Genomic DNA, 15,674 nt, shown 5'->3' with positions numbered 1-15,674 from the left:
CTCAAATGTAAGGATCTCTCTTTTCCATGCCTTCTGCCTGTGGGAGCCACCACAATTGGGCGAATGGCCACCAACATCCATTGTATTCTACTGGGCGATGAGAGACTTCAACATTGAAGGCACTATCCAAGCATTGGTGAAAAGCTGTGCACGCACGTTCACTTGTTCACATTTGCACTATCTGCATGAAAGCACATTTAGTAGCATATAGGAATGCAGGTTAAACACTTAAAATTACCACCTGTGTGTACGAGGCTTTGGCTCTCAGACCCGATTAGGGTAACCGTGTGGTGGAACTTGGATAAACAAGACTAATTTATTTTTTTTACAGCCCAGGGTAGTAACTTTGTAATGCTTCTGCTGTAACAACCAATCACCTCATGACTTGTTACCTACAGACTCCATTTTGTGGGCTGAGCCAATACTCACAAGAATGCAGCCACTCACTTCATTGGGAACCAATGACATGGCTGAGGTGCTAGATGACCAGTGTTCATGAGGCAGCGGTTACCATTACCTGCGTTCTCATGGTTCAGCGCACAAAATGGCTGCTTCTATTGTGTAGTTTGTGGCTTTAACAATGGAACTAAACCCCCAATTTAAAATAATTTCAACTAAAATCCATTTTTAATCCAATGAAAAAGGATAAAAGTATTTTATTTTTATTTACATTAACTCTACTATCCTGGCCACTGCCGACTGGGGTCTGCTATGGAACATCCCGCATTTCGACAACATAAAACAGTTAAATAAGAAAACACAGTCGGGCAATGTAACGGGGCAGCTTACTATAAATGTGCACACTTTTTCCCTTTTTATTTGGAAATAGAATGCACCAATGTAATAAATAAACACGCTATTGTGGGCGGGGCTCTGTCAGCTGATCACGTTTCGCAATCGTCAATAGGTATGGTTGCGGTGATAATTATGGACTGTTCCATGACTTCCGCTGGAAACCCGTCCTCTGTGCACAGTCTTTGCTCTGTGACCTCTTCCGGGAGAGAGCTGGAGTTGATGGATTCCACGACGATCTCCGTAGGTCCAACGTCCAGTTCGTGCGGGCTCTGTAATCCGATCACCACGCTCTTATCCTCCTCCACTATTAGATTGCGTAGTTTCCTCTGCCGTGGATTGTAATTTTCTATTCGGTTGTGAATTTCCATGTGCCGTCGGAGATGAGCCTTTAGAGAGAGGAATAAAAGTGAAATATGCTGGGGATGGTGCTTTCATGTAACAAAGGATATCTGTAACGTGAATGATCGCAGACACGCTCAGCTAGTACTAAGGCTTAGGAAAACTGCACAACCTAAATTGTGATCATATGTACGAGTAATACACGTTTAATACCAGGGTCCAGCCCAGGACACTGAACACGGGTTTTCAAGCCATGTCACAGCCGCTTGAACCCAGTTTACACGGCAGGCTGGGCCCGGGATATTGCCAGGGCTTACCTCTGCCAGCACGGAGACTATATAATCTCCAAGCGCCAGGAAATGCGGCTCTCCCTATGCTGTGCACGGGACCTGGGACGGATGACCTGGGATACCCATTTCCACTGAGCCTCACCCGGGTCTTACCCACGTAAAACCCTGCTCAAGACCCGGGAAGAAATGCCGGGGTCAGTAAACCAAGGATTTTTTTTCCCAGGAGCCTTTTCCACTGAGCAGAGACCCAGGTTGACATGACCATAACCCGGGTTTTAACGGCAGAGGAAAAGGGGTATAAGGGGACTATAAACTTAATTCCATTTAGAAATAAATGTTACGCTTTGTTCAAGATTTTAAAGGGCCCTGTTACTCATCAGTCAGACATTCTAAGGGTTAATTCGAGATTAATTAGAATGATTAGACTGTAGTTTATTAATTCGCAAGGGACTAGTGACATCTTCGAGGAACGCAGGGCTTCTGTGCTGGCACTGGTCTCTAGCCAACAGATAGGTTGCATTCAACTACGTGCAAGTGATGTTTCCAGGCGTTCAGAAGCAAAGTCAATATTTCTACATATCCCTTGGGAATCTGGAAACTTTCCTATTGGAGTACATGGGCAATCTGCACCTCTACAGACCAAGCAAATGGTAACTTTCATTAATAAATGCAAATATGCAGACAGAAAAAGAATGGAGCACAGTGCCCACACCTGGTATGAGTGAATTATTGCCAACATTCTAATGTAGCGCAGGAGATATGGGGTGGTAAGTGAGGTTGCATTATAAGAAGGTAGGAGGAGTAGTGTTATAAAGTGTGAGCACTGTAATACCCCTTTTCCACTGCCAGCAACAAGCCAGGTTATTGCACGTGAGCGCACAGCAACCCGGGTTATTTTCCTGTGTGAAAGGGCAGGGTTATACACTGGTTCAACCCGGCTCGCGGTGCGGTGAGAACGGGTAACCCGGGTCGATGCAACCTGGGTCACGTTCTCTGCATAGGGAGAGTCGACGCTTGGAGGTGATCCATGTCCAAGCGCCGGCTCATCACGCGACGATGATGGTGTCATAAACCCGGCATTAGTGCCGGCTCGGGCCCCCTGTCTAAAAGGGATCTCGGCCGGGTTGCACCCGGGATGGGCGTGTGATCATCCTGGGTGTGACCCGGCAAAGCAGTGGAAAATGGGTATAATATACTGGTTGCAGTGTGGGGAGATCATACACTTACTTTCTATGTAAGAACTTGGCTACATGAGCGATAATCTAATTGTGTCAGAAGGAACCACATGGCGCTATGTGACCGTCAGTCAGACGGAGTTACCGTGACAGTAATGATGTCTGTACATTATCTGTATCACTTGTATAAGCCTTATCCTAAAGCTTGATGTCAGCAAAACTGCTCTGGTGATGACTGTGATATACAGTGGATGATGGGCTCATATAATCTGGTCATTCACATATTACAACATCCGTACAGCAACAACGCAGCTCACAGGACCGTTCAGCCCTCACCTGCCGAGTGAACTTGTACCCGCACTCCGTGCACTCAAACTTCCGTACTCCCCGATGTCTGGCCACGTGGACACGCAACTGCTCGGTGGCTGCAGGGGAGGAATCAGACACAGTGAGATGACGCTACGCAGCGTTGAAGAGTCGCCGTCACCTGCACACAACGGGACGGACGCTTTGTGGGCTGAACCAACATTAGAGAGATGTAGCCTGTACTAGTGACACGGGGTACCAGACGCTATGCTGGCAGCTGCATTGACGTTACTGGTCTCTAGTGAATAGATAAACTGAATTTCCATGAATATTGGTTCAGCCCACAACATGACAGACGGCACTGGACAGGTTATATAAAAAAATATAAATACTACAAGATGGATAGACTTTAGTAAAGGCCTCGGCATGTCTCTGGGTTTTTCCTAATAACAATGACCTTTCAGAAAGGAACCATACAGCCGTTCCTACGGTATCGTTGTATGTGGGAAAATGTAGCAGATCTGATTAATGAATGATTACTCGTTGTCCATGATTATGTATAAACTGCTCACGGGTCACTGTCAACTGCAACCAAGTTGTAAATTACGTTGATGCCACAGACTGGCCTGGCATACGTTGATGTTTGTGACATAGGCATCAGTAATACATTTTGTCAGTCTGACACCCAAACCTGTAGAGTTAATTAGATCTTTGTAGGGGTATTGCTTGTTGAATCCTTTAAATATGAATCCTCCTTCTTCTATATGTCTATTTAGCACTTTACGTTACATTATTACGCCTACTTCTGTCATAATAATGGTCCTTCATGCAAATTAAAAAAAAAAAAAAAAAAAAAGTAATTTTTTTTCTATTTTTAAATATAGGGCACTGATTTGATGACATTTCACGGTAATCCAAATGACACGTGCCCAATATAAACGGTGATGTGGCAGCATGTGTGGTGTAACATTATGGGGAAAGATTATCAAACGTTCTACAGAGGAAAACAGGAGGTGGAGCACTTAAGGTGTGTACACACAGTACGATTAAAATGCACAATATCGATCATATCGTTATTGTTCATATCGTGCATTTTTCGGCGCCTCAAACCCACCAACGACCTGCGTTTCGCAGGCACGTATGGAAGATAACGATATCGTCGGTCGCCCGTGCATGAAGGCCAACCTGGTCGATATCGACCAGGTTACTATAGGGACCCTCGTTGGCGGTGTGCTGGATGATTGATATCTATCATCCAGCACACCCGGGAGATCGTTCAACAAAATCGTTGACTATAGTCCCGTGTGTATGCACCATTAGAAACCATTCAGATCATAGCTAACATTTATCAACATTTATATAAAATGATAGCTACCATCTGATTGGTTCCTAGGGGTAACACCCCTACCTGTCTTATTTAGTAGGTTTGATATATCCCCCCTATATGAGCTGAAGTGACAGAAGAGGGCATTTGATCACAGCATGGCAGCACATCTCCTCTTCTCTCTTTATTTACCTTTGAAGGTTTTGCCGCAGACTTGGCAGAAGTAAGGTCTCCCTTCCTGGTGTCGGCTGGCAACGTGCCGCAAGAGGGGGGTTTTGTCGGTAAAGCGCTGGTCGCAGAACTCGCAGCTAAACGGCCGCTCCCCTGTGTGTGTCCGGTTGTGCTTACGTAGACTGGCTGAGGGGAGAAAATGACAAGACCACATATAAACACGCAGGAGTTGTGCTGCGCACGGTACAGATAATAACCAATGGGCAGTGATGCCTACTGGCTGCTTACTAGGAGAAACAAAACATGTCATGACTGCAATCTGTTACACTTCACATATAAATCCCATAATGTGCCCCTCGTCACCCACACAGAAGGGACAACCAATTATCGGGATGAACCAGTATGCAGCCAATCAGATTACCAGGAACATCACTGCCTGACCTCTTCATGAGGTTACTCGGTCCTAGTAAATAAAACAGGCTGCATATGGTCTCTAATTCATAAATATATACATTATTTAGCAGATTCTAAAGGCAAAATACTTAGCACTAAACGTGTGAGTGTGTTTGGGGGGTGGGGAGGGGTCGTCTCCTCTGAAACTGGCTTAGGTTTTCGGAATGGATTCTGGCGGTAAGGCGTACATTTCCACCATTGTGACTCATTAGGAGCGCACATTACGAGTCGGGAGCAGGCGTAATACAGGCCACTATGCGGCAAGTGTGTCTCTTATCACCATCATCCAATAATCCTTTTCCCAGTGATTATCTTGTAGCCAGAACCAGTGTACTGTATTTGTAAAGGCATCTCCACCTGAAAACCTATTCCCCATCCTTCTCATCCCCTTATAGTGTAACCAGGTTTACTCTCATCATTTACCTAAAGCCACAGCCCAACTACAACCCTAGGTGCTGCCCTTCCCGTTTCCCAGCTGTGAGAGGTTATAGATGGCGTTCCTGGGATCTCGGCCCTGTGGCACAGCAGGATTGTGATAATGAGCCATCTTGGTGTAGGGCAGGGATGGGGAACCTCAGGCCCGGGGGCCGAATAAGGCCCCCGGAATCATTTGGTCTGGCCCTCTGAGCTTTTCTCTGCTAGCCTCATGTGGCTAGCAGGGTGCTTAGAATGGCACCCTGCCGCCAGAATCTATGCAGCAGTACCACCAGGAGCATCCTTAGGTTGCTTCAGACAGTCACACCGCTGCCCTTACAGCTCCCCGGAACATCCTCAGGATGCTCCGGGCATTGCTGTAACCACCGGCAATTGTGGCTCCGCCCCGTGTGACATGACACAGTGGGAGTGGAGTATATCGGGCCCGCAAATAACGTTATATATATCAAAATGGCCCTTGGCAGAAAAAAAAAGGTTTCCCACCCCTGGTGTAGGGTATTATAGTAGCTCGGGCTAAAGATTTTCTGAGATAAGTTTTAACCGGTTGAATTACAAATCCAGCAATGCAGTTTAATTAGAGGTTCCAGTTTAAACTGGAGGAGTATAGAAAACCCAACTGAGGTGCTGCTGGCACTTTTTGGGTAAAGCTGGAAGAGCCAGAAATGCAATCAGATCTGAAGCCTAAATGACTGACCCCCAACATAGGCCACTCTGTGCCCTACCTCCGGCAGATTACTCTCAGCATGTGCAGAGGGAGATCACCGGGAAGATGGGTGGGACTCGGGAAAGGAGCATCACGGAATTACAACCGTCAGACCTACCGTCACCCCGCCGTTCCCCGGCACTGTACTCTCTTCCCTTGCCTACACTCTTTTCCAGGAGCTTTCTGACACAACTCTCTAACCCTCTTGTCCATGTTTCAAATTAAATAAAAGATAAACATCAATTTATATATATTGTTTTTGTATTTTTAACGGGATAATATATAAATAACACATCAACTGCCACCCCCAAAAAAATAAAAAACGAAATCCCGAAACCCTGTATACTGTTCTGTTAAAGAGTAGCCAATTACAGTAAGCCGGAACCTGAGTGATCCACCAATTACAATAATGATCTCTTACGGTTGGGGACTTGGGGGGATTGCAGAACCTGCAGAGGTAACGGCAAATGCTGGAACTCTGCTGTAATTAATGAAAGTAAAGAGGGATTAAAACAATTTATTCTAAGAGTTGGAGTAAGTAAATCGATTTTATAGTGGGGAAATCTTTTCTTAGGTTTTGGGTCAAGAAGCAAAATGACTGAGGATGAGATCCAGCATTGCAGATCTGTCTTAGATGCATTTGGGGTATGCTCAGTGTAAGAGCAGCAAAGGGATTGAGAGGAAACTGAATAACTGCTCTCCTAAGGTAACCTGAGACGGCAGCAGCTAAACGCTCACACACAGGGGTAGATGTATTATCGCACTGCTATAGCGCTTCCTGCTTTGTCTCTTTACCGAGGCGAAGCAGGAGGCACTAACAATGAGATGTATTAACGTCTCATCGGCCGGAGCAGGGGAGTGATAACTACCCCCCTCCGGCAATCCCTGCTAGAGCACACAGTCTCACTCCCGGCCGGCTCCACTGTGCATGCGCGGAATCTCGTGTGCAGCCCCAGGGCCGGCAGCCGCAGCAGCAGGGACAGCTCTGCCCCTGCTGTGGGGATAGGGTATCGCCAGGCTGCAGCTGTCTATATCTATAGCTGCAGCAGGGAAGGGAGGGGAGTAACGGTCAGGTGAACTGACAATTCATACATTGCCCAGGCTATCTGCGCTGCTATCTTGTAGATAGCAGCGCCGATCATGACAGGGGCGCATAGCTGATGCCGCTTTGGCGGTTAATACATCTAACCCAATGTTACTTACCGATCACTGCCTGTGAGCTTACTAGGAGGAGAGGGCACCCAGTACTAGGAGCTGTGACTTGCTCTGTATACACACATTGTGGTGCCCTTGACTTGCCGAATCTCCATCACACATTACATTACAGCCAGTTATATAGGAAGCAATGCTGTTCAGTATATTTCATTAAACCAAATAAAGCAAGCTGTGTCCTATCGGGCTGCACTTCTATTGGCTGCAGGTGACAAGGGGTGAGTCACATGAACATTTTAGAAAGCACAAGGATTCAGAAAGTGGAAACCTGTACCATTAGGGGAGTGTGTTTTATACAGGGTACGGCGGGGGACATGACATAACCTTGCAGTATACAGCAGGGGTGGGAAATGCCAACAGACCGAATGATAAATGGGGCGGAAAATGTTTTTGGCTGGAGTACCGCAGGCCTTACTCTCACCTTGTGTCCGGAACGTCTTGCCACAGAGGTGACACTGGAACGGCTTTTCCCCCGTGTGAGTCTTCAGGTGCATGTTCAAATTGGTTTTCTGGGTAAAAGCATGGTGGCAGAATTCACACACAAATGGGCGTTCGTTTCTGTACAGGGGAGACACGGTTTTTAACAGGATCTGGAGAAATCCACTTCAAACTCTACTTACTACGGTTAATAAACATTCCCCCCAGCAACCCAAAGAACAAAAAGATCCATCACACAGCCGTTAGATCCTTATTATTACAGTGCATAGAATAAGGAAAGGAACCAGGTGCAACATTATATTAGGAACATTAATATACCTACTTTTATGTTAATATACAAACAGAGCTCTTACACAGGGAATTGTAGGATTATTGTAAAGAGAAATACATAACTGCCCGATATTGATGCCGCTTGGTAGCAATCGGCTCATTCTGGTTGGCAGACATGAAATGCCCACCTGTGCTTGGCTTTGATATGCATCTGTAACCCGCTCCTGCTGGAGGCTCGGTGTCCGCACTCCTCGCACACAAACAGCTTCTCCCCCCGGTGTTTGAAGGCTTCGTGCAGGCGAAGTTCAGTCCGTGTAAAGAAGCATTTCCCACACGTGGGGCACTGCAACACAACCACGGGATTAGCAGCCGCTGCCGGTAGTACACGTGAGCTGACGCTCAGAAACGATCGTCGCACGGACACGAAAGCACAAACAGCTACTGAGAAACGGAGCGTATTTCATGCATTGTAAATAAGTGACTCATCCAGCTGGGACAGACGTCAATAGGAGGATCTCTAGCAGATCACAGCACAGGAACAGGAGGGCTCTTTACATCCCATAGGGGATTACTCACAGCGTGGGGTTTGGGCTCTCCGTGCATTTTGATCATGTGGCTTTGAAGATGTTTCTTCTGCATGAATTGCTGGGGACACGTAGAACACTGAAAACATTGAACAGATAGAAAAAAAAAAAAAGCAATAGAGGGTTAATCTGGGACAAATGCACAGGAATTTGGCACCAAGTTTATTTGTACAGCAAGTGGCCAAGGTTGCCGTCAACATAATTGGCCTTTAAAAAGAGACGTTTGTTTCAGAAAAGTGACAAGTTCTAGTGGTCATTCTAGCACCCAGCACCTGTCACAACCCGTGCAGTTCCTCTTTCCTGCCTGAGGTGTTGCTCTCTGCTCTGGTGCTTCTAGCACACTCCGGTCTGTATCTCAACAGTTTGTTGCATCAGCTGAGTGCGCTAGAAGTGTCGGAGAAACGCAGGCGTGCCAGTGCGGTTGAACGCCGTTGCAGGGGCGTGCATAAATTAGTCACTGCGATGGCCTACGCAGCCTGAGCTCTCACTGCGCGCAGGAAAGTTAGCAATGTAGTGGTAGGGTCAGACATGCCTTAAATGTGATGTGCGAGTGGCTCCGATGTACTTCGATGTTACCGATATTTTGGATGGATTGCAAGGTAACACGGATGGGTGAGAGGGGAAGTGGGAGTCTGCATGTTGTCCGTGCGAGCATTTTGCGAGTACAATTATTAGCATACTCTCGCAGCAGAACTGAGTGCGCGATTGCAGCCGAGATTCTTGCTGAATCAGGCCCATAGTGCCAAACCAATGAGCTGAATGCGTACAAGCATATAACTAGGTCATGCTGGGTATTGTGCTTTGCTTTTAAAAAGACTTTTACACTAAAATATAACGGGAGTACTATAATCGATCTACCGATACACAGAAACTACCCGCCAAATAGCACCCTGTGCTTTACACCTGTTGCAGGTGACATCTGCTGCATTCTATAAATGTTATATTCTGTAAGAACTTGAGGCTATATTTTATTAACACTGAAAATTAACATTTTGCAGGTGAAACACACAAAACAATAACCCCCCCACAACAACCCTTTTGCCACAGACGGATCTACCGGTGGTGCAGCCGATGCTTTGCACCAGGGCCCGCAGCCGGTGGCATTATCAGACAGCAGTACTAATAATGAGTCAAACTGACTCATTACAGTACGACGCGGCTGGCCACAGGCTGTAAGGAAGGAGAAGGCAGCGGTCCGGCCAGAGAAGAGGGGAGCCCCTCCCCTTTGTATCCTCTACTGTCACTCTAGACTAGAATGACTATTCTTCTACATGCTCCCCGAGTCACCACTCCCTCTTCTCCTCTGTCTATTCTACTACAGTCACCCTCCTATCCCTGCCCGAGACCCTGTCCCCTAACTCAAGAGTCCACGTCCCTTCATCTCTGGTCCATCCCTGTCTCTCTCCGCGTTATCTGTGTCCTGAAACTCCGCAGGGACCACACAGATCCACCTAGTAGTGCTTTCTGCGTTATCTGGCGGTCCCTGCGACGCTCTCTGCATTATCTGGCGGTCCCTGCGACGCTCTCTGCATTATCTGGCGGTCCCTGCAACGCTCTCTGCATTATCTGGCGGTCCCTGCGACGCTCTCCGCATTATCTGGCGGTCCCTGCGATGCTCTCCGCATTATCGGGCGGTCACTGCGACGCACCCTGCATTATCGGGCGGTCCCTGCGACGCTCTCTGCATTATCTGGCGGGCACTGCGACGCACCCTGCATTATCTGGCGGGCACTGCGACGCTCTCTGCATTATCTGGCGGGCACTGTGACGCTCTCTGCATTTTCTGGCGGGCACTGCGACGCTCTCTGCATTTTCTGGCGGGCACTGCGACGCTCTCTGCATTATCTGGCGGGCACTGCGACGCTCTCTGCATTATCTGGCAGGCACTGCGACGCTCTCTGCATTATCTGGCAGGCACTGCGACGCTCTCTGCATTATCTGGCAGGCACTGCGACGCTCTCTGCATTATCTGGCAGGCACTGCGACGCTCTCTGCATTATCTGGCAGGCACTGCGACGCTCTCTGCATTATCTGGCAGGCACTGCGACGCTCTCTGCATTATCTGGTGGGCACTGCGACGCTCTCTGCATTATGTGGCGGTCACTGTAATGCACCAGTATGTGATCCTGTGGCTGGAGCAGTGACGCAGGCAGCCAGCACTTATACACTGAGTGCTGCATTTTTCCCATTTGCATTATACATGAATAAAATGGATACAGTGTTCGGCAAAGCCACTTCCCTTCCGCACAGGGGCCGCAAAGCAGATTGTGCAGCTGTACCACCACTCACTAGTTTCGCCACTGCCTTTTGCCCCACCCCCAATAGATCACAATGAAAATTAGACAACCCAACTAGCTTCAATGACTTCACCTGCAGCTTTATTAGCACCAATGGTTTGGCACTTGTATCAATTTACTGCGCTCGGTCTTAAGCCTAATTAAAAAGCCCTCATTGCCCGGTACAACACCTGGACCCGCCGGTCATTATTGCTTTGTTTTATTTGTAATGCTGCATGTTTAGTTATAAATCTGTGATGCCAAACTTTACATTTCCCAATGCTTTTACCTGTCTCGGGTATTCAGAAATGCCCCAGACATAATCTGATAACTAGTAAAGGTGTGATGACTAAAGTAAACAAGTGTTCTACAATTGCAGATATTAATAACAAGAGATATGGTAAGAACTTACCTTTGTTATCTCTGTTTCTACGAAGTCCATAGGGTCCACAGGGTTGACCTTGGGGTATAGCTTGGATCTGGATCCACGGGCACCATACAGTTAAAGCTTTAGCTCCCAGGATGCACTTGGGTCCTCCTCTATACCCCGCCCCCGAGCCACAGGCACCTCAGTTGGTAAGTAGCCTAGGCCGAAGGAGGAGACTAAACAGAGAGAAGGAAGACTGGAACACACAAGAAACCATACTCACAGAAATGGGAGACGGAAACACCGGTGACCAGTACCACAGCCCATTTGAAGCCAGGTGTGTCAGGGCGGGCGCCCTGTGGACCCTATGGACTTCGTAGAAACAGAGATAACAAAGGTAAGTTCTTACCATATCTCTTGTTTTCTACTTCAGGGTCCATAGGGGGTCCACAGGGTTGACCTTGGGGATGTCCCAAAGCAGTTCAACTAAGGGCGGGGACGCTCCTGAGTAGAAAGGAGAATCCTGCGCCCAAAGGATGCATCCTGAGAGGCAAAGGTGTCAAACGCATAAAACCTCAAAAATGTCTGAATTGAAGACCAAGTGGCTGCCTTGTACAGCTGAACAGCGGAGGCACCACGTCTAGCAGCCCAAGAAGGGCCTACAGACCGAGTGGAATGAGCCTTAACCGAGGCTGGAACAGGCAAACGTTCCTGTATATAAGCCTCCCTAATAACAGAACAAAGCCAACGGGCTAAAGTTTGTTTGTTGGCAGGCCAACCCCTCTTATGGAAACCAAAGAGGATGAACAACGAATCGGACTTCCTAACAGAGGCCGTCCGTTCAACATAAATTCTGAGAGCCCGGACCACGTCCAGCGAAGCCTCGCCAGCCGTAAGACCCGGAGCCTGAAAAGCTGGCACCACAAGTTCCTGATCTATGTGGAACTTAGCAACCACTTTAGGCAAAAACTCAGGAAGGGGGGGATACAGGAAAGTGCCCCCAACTCGGATACCCTCCTGACCGAAGCAAGAGCCAGGAGAAACACAGTCTTAAGTGTTAACCACTTGAGGTCAACCGACTCAAGAGGCTCAAAAAGAGGTCCCTGCAGGACCCGAAGAACCACCGCCAAGTCCCACGGAGCCACTGGAGGCACAAAGGGAGGCTGGATCCTCAGAACACCTTGGAACAAAGTGTGAACGTCAGGCAGTGTGGCAATCCTTCGTTGGAACCACACTGACAGGGCCGATACATAAACTCTTAGGGAAGCAAGCCGTAAGCCCAGGTCAAGACCTGACTGCAGAAATGCCAAAATCCTAGAAACTCTGAACACCCGAGGGTCATAGCTTCTAGACTCGCACCACTGAAAGTAAGTGTGCCACACTCTGTGGTAAATCCGTGCAGAGGCAGGTTTACGTGCCCTAAGCATGGTACTGTTGACAGAGCTTGAAAAGCCCCGGGACCTTAAGACGGCTGTCTCAAGAGCCACGCCGTCAAAGACAGTCGACCCAGATCCGGGTAAAGGCAGGGACCCTGAGACAGCAGATCCCGACGTTGAGGCAGAAGGTACGGAGCGTCTACAGACAGGCCCCTGAGATCGGAGTACCAAGGACGTCTGGGCCAAGCTGGAGCCACCAGCAGAAACGTGCCTCCGTCCTGTTAGATCTTTCTGAGTACCCAAGGGAGCAGGGAGACTGGAGGAAACAGATACGCTAGGTGAAACGACCATTTCACTGACAACGCATCCACTAGGCTTGCGCCTGCATCCCTTGTCCTTGAGCCATATATGGGCAACTTGTAATTGTGACGAGAGGCCATCAGGTCCAATTCCGGCCGTCCCCACCTGTCCACGAGAAGTTGAAACATCTCTGGGTGAAGCGACCATTCCCCAGGATGCACGTCGTGACGGCTGAGGAAGTCTGCCTCCCAATTGAGGACTCCCGGGACGAAGACTGACGATATTGCTGGAAGGTGGCACTCCGCCCAAGTCAGGATTTGGGACACTTCCAACATCGCAGCTCGACTGCGAGTTCCTCCCTGGTGATTTATGTATACCACCGTGGTGGCGTTGTCTGATTGCACCTGAACTGCTCTTCCTAGAAGAACGGTGCCTGACGCCAGAAGAGCACGGTACAGTGCCCGTAGCTCTAGGAAGTTTATGGGAAGGACGGCCTCCTCCGCCGACCAACGGCCCTGAAGAGACAACGAGCCGGTCACTGCCCCTCAACCCCGGAGACTGGCATCTGTCGTGAGCAGAACCCAGTCCGGAATCCAAAAGGGGCGACCCTGGCTGAGATGAGCTGACTGCAGCCACCACGCCAAGGACCGGCGCACTTCCGGGGACAATACCAGTATCTGGGATCGTATCCGGCGGGACAACCCGTTCCATTCCACAAGAATCTGCCCCTGGAATGGAACTGGGCGAACTCCACCATGTCGAATGCCGACACCATGGACCCCAGGACTCATTGCCGAATGTATTGACACCCTGCCACTGCTTAGGCAACCGTGTATCCTCAGGTGTAGGGAGGATACCTTTTCCAGAGTCAAGAAAATCCTTTGTTGACTGGAGTCCAGAAGTGCTCCCAGATGGACCATCCGTTGAGATGGGATCAGAGACGACTTCTTCCAATTTATTAACCCCCCATGTGCTTGAAGACAAGCAATTGTCAGGTGGAGATGATGAAGAAGCACCTCCGGGGAGCTCGCCAGCAGCAGCAGATCGTCCAGGTACGGCAGCAACCGTATACCCTGACCCCGAAGGTGGGCAGCCATGACTGCCATCACCTTGGTGAAAACCCTCGGAGCCGTGGAAAGAACGAAAGGCAACGCCCGAAATTGGCAGTGATGGTTTAGGATAGCAAAACTCAGGTACCGCTGATGTGCCGGTGCCACGGGCACATGGAGATAGGCGTCCTGGATATCGAGGGAGACCATGAAGTCCCCCGGTTCCATCGCCAGGATGATGGACCGCAATGTTTCCATCCTGAACTTGGGAACTCTGAGGTACTTGTTCAGAGACCTGAAACTCAGAATAGGGCGATGAGACCCACTGGGTCTCTGCACCAGAAACAGAGATGCGAAGCTTTGGACTCGTCCAGCGAAGGACTCGTGCAAAAAAATTTGGTGGGGCGGCCTGCACCGAAACGACAGGGCGTACCCTTGAGAGACTACTTCTCGAACCCAAGCATCCGTGGTGGTACTGAACCAACACTGGGCGAATCTGAGAAGTCGGCCTCCCACTCTGGGGTCCCCCAGGGAGAGGCCCGTCCCGTCAGGCAGCAGGTTTATCCTCCTGTTTGGAAGAGGGGCGCCAAGCATTCCATATGCTTCTTGGGTTTGGATGAGGCTTTGGTCGCTGAATGTCACGGGAAGGACTGGCCCTTGGCCTTACCCTGAACCCGAAAGGACCGAACGGCAGTGCTCCTCACCCTAGCCGGCGCAGAAGCCGAAGGGAGGAAAGCCGACTTGGACTTAGCCAAGGTATCCACTATTTTGTCCAAATCTGGACCAAATAGCAAATCTCCATTAAAGGGGAGAGCCTCCAGACCCTTTTTAGAGTCCGCATCAGCCCTCCAGGACCGCAGCCACAAGGATCTCCGAGCAGACACAGCCGCAACTTAGAGGTTAACATGCTTGCGTCCAATGACGCTTCCCCAATATAGGAATCGGCATCCCTCATTTGTGCCACTAATGCTCTCTAAACATCCGGAACACCGTCCGTAAGAGAATCCTCCAAGGCTTTGGCCCAGTTCTCAATGGCTTTAGCCATGCAGGAAATGGCCATGGACGGGCGCGCCACCGCTCCGGAGAGCGACTTCAAACAAATCTCCACTTTCCTGTCCGTTGGATCCTTTAAAGAGGAAATAGACGGCAATGGTAGCGTAGCGGTTTTAACCAAGCGAGTGACATGTGAATCCACCGCCGGTGGAGTCTCCCATTTCCTGCAATGATCCTCAGGAAAGGGATAATGAGAAGCCAACCCTTTCTGCGGTTGGAATCTCCTTGCTGGGTAATTGCCAGGCCGCCGCCGCCATATGATCCGCCAACTGATCGGACAGAGGGAACACATTAGAAGTAACCTTAGCTTTCTTGAAGTCAGGAAACTTCGACTTAGGGACCGGTGCCGCCTCCTCTATATTGAGAATAGCCCGCACCACCCTAACTAATGCTGGAACATTAATGGAGGACCTAGGCTCAACCTCCTGTCCCACAGCATCCAAATCAGAATCCTCATGGACCTCTCCATCATCTGAAGAGGGATCCGATTCTGATACCTGCGCAGTGAGTAAACTCACAACAGGACGCTTAGTCGCCTTCTGTGGCACATCACCCTGCAAAAATTACTGAAAAACCGAGGATGAAGGCGCCAAACTCTGTACCGAGTTGGAGAGAACATCCACCCAAGGCGGAGGAGCCGACTGAGGGAAGCCCTGAAAAGGCACTACAGACTGTTGTGATACAGGGGGAGGCTGGACATACACAGGCAGCCCCGAATACTGTCTCACAGTCTGGGCCCCTGAGGGAGACCGCAATAC

The 15,674-nt window shown here is 49.2% G+C and overlaps 1 protein-coding gene across 6 annotated transcripts in view; it reads right to left on the bottom strand.

Annotated features, from left to right (window-relative positions):
• Positions 1-599: 599 nt before the first annotated feature.
• Positions 600-15,674, bottom strand: part of ZBTB48 (zinc finger and BTB domain containing 48) — a 31,941-nt gene continuing 16,866 nt past the window's right edge. For 5 of the 6 annotated variants that reach the window (XM_088447761.1, XM_088447760.1, XM_088447757.1 and 2 more), the window contains exons 6-12: positions 8,488-8,574; positions 8,100-8,254; positions 7,625-7,761; positions 6,413-6,472; positions 4,422-4,586; positions 2,936-3,024; positions 600-1,181 (exon numbers count right to left, since the gene is read on the bottom strand). In XM_088447761.1, coding sequence (XP_088303887.1) covers positions 885-1,181; positions 2,936-3,024; positions 4,422-4,586; positions 6,413-6,472; positions 7,625-7,761; positions 8,100-8,254; positions 8,488-8,574 — 990 coding nt within the window. In that variant the 3' untranslated portion in view covers positions 600-884. The remainder of the gene's footprint in view (positions 1,182-2,935; positions 3,025-4,421; positions 4,587-6,412; positions 6,473-7,624; positions 7,762-8,099; positions 8,255-8,487; positions 8,575-15,674) is intronic. The other variant, XM_088447758.1, reaches the window with a different exon arrangement.

This window comes from Taudactylus pleione, unplaced genomic scaffold, assembly GCF_031769625.1.
Source record: "Taudactylus pleione unplaced genomic scaffold, aTauple2 ptg000437l, whole genome shotgun sequence".
Taxonomy (NCBI): domain Eukaryota; kingdom Metazoa; phylum Chordata; class Amphibia; order Anura; family Myobatrachidae; genus Taudactylus; species Taudactylus pleione.
Note: the sequence above shows the minus strand (reverse complement) of the source record. Positions and strands in the feature narration are given on the sequence as shown.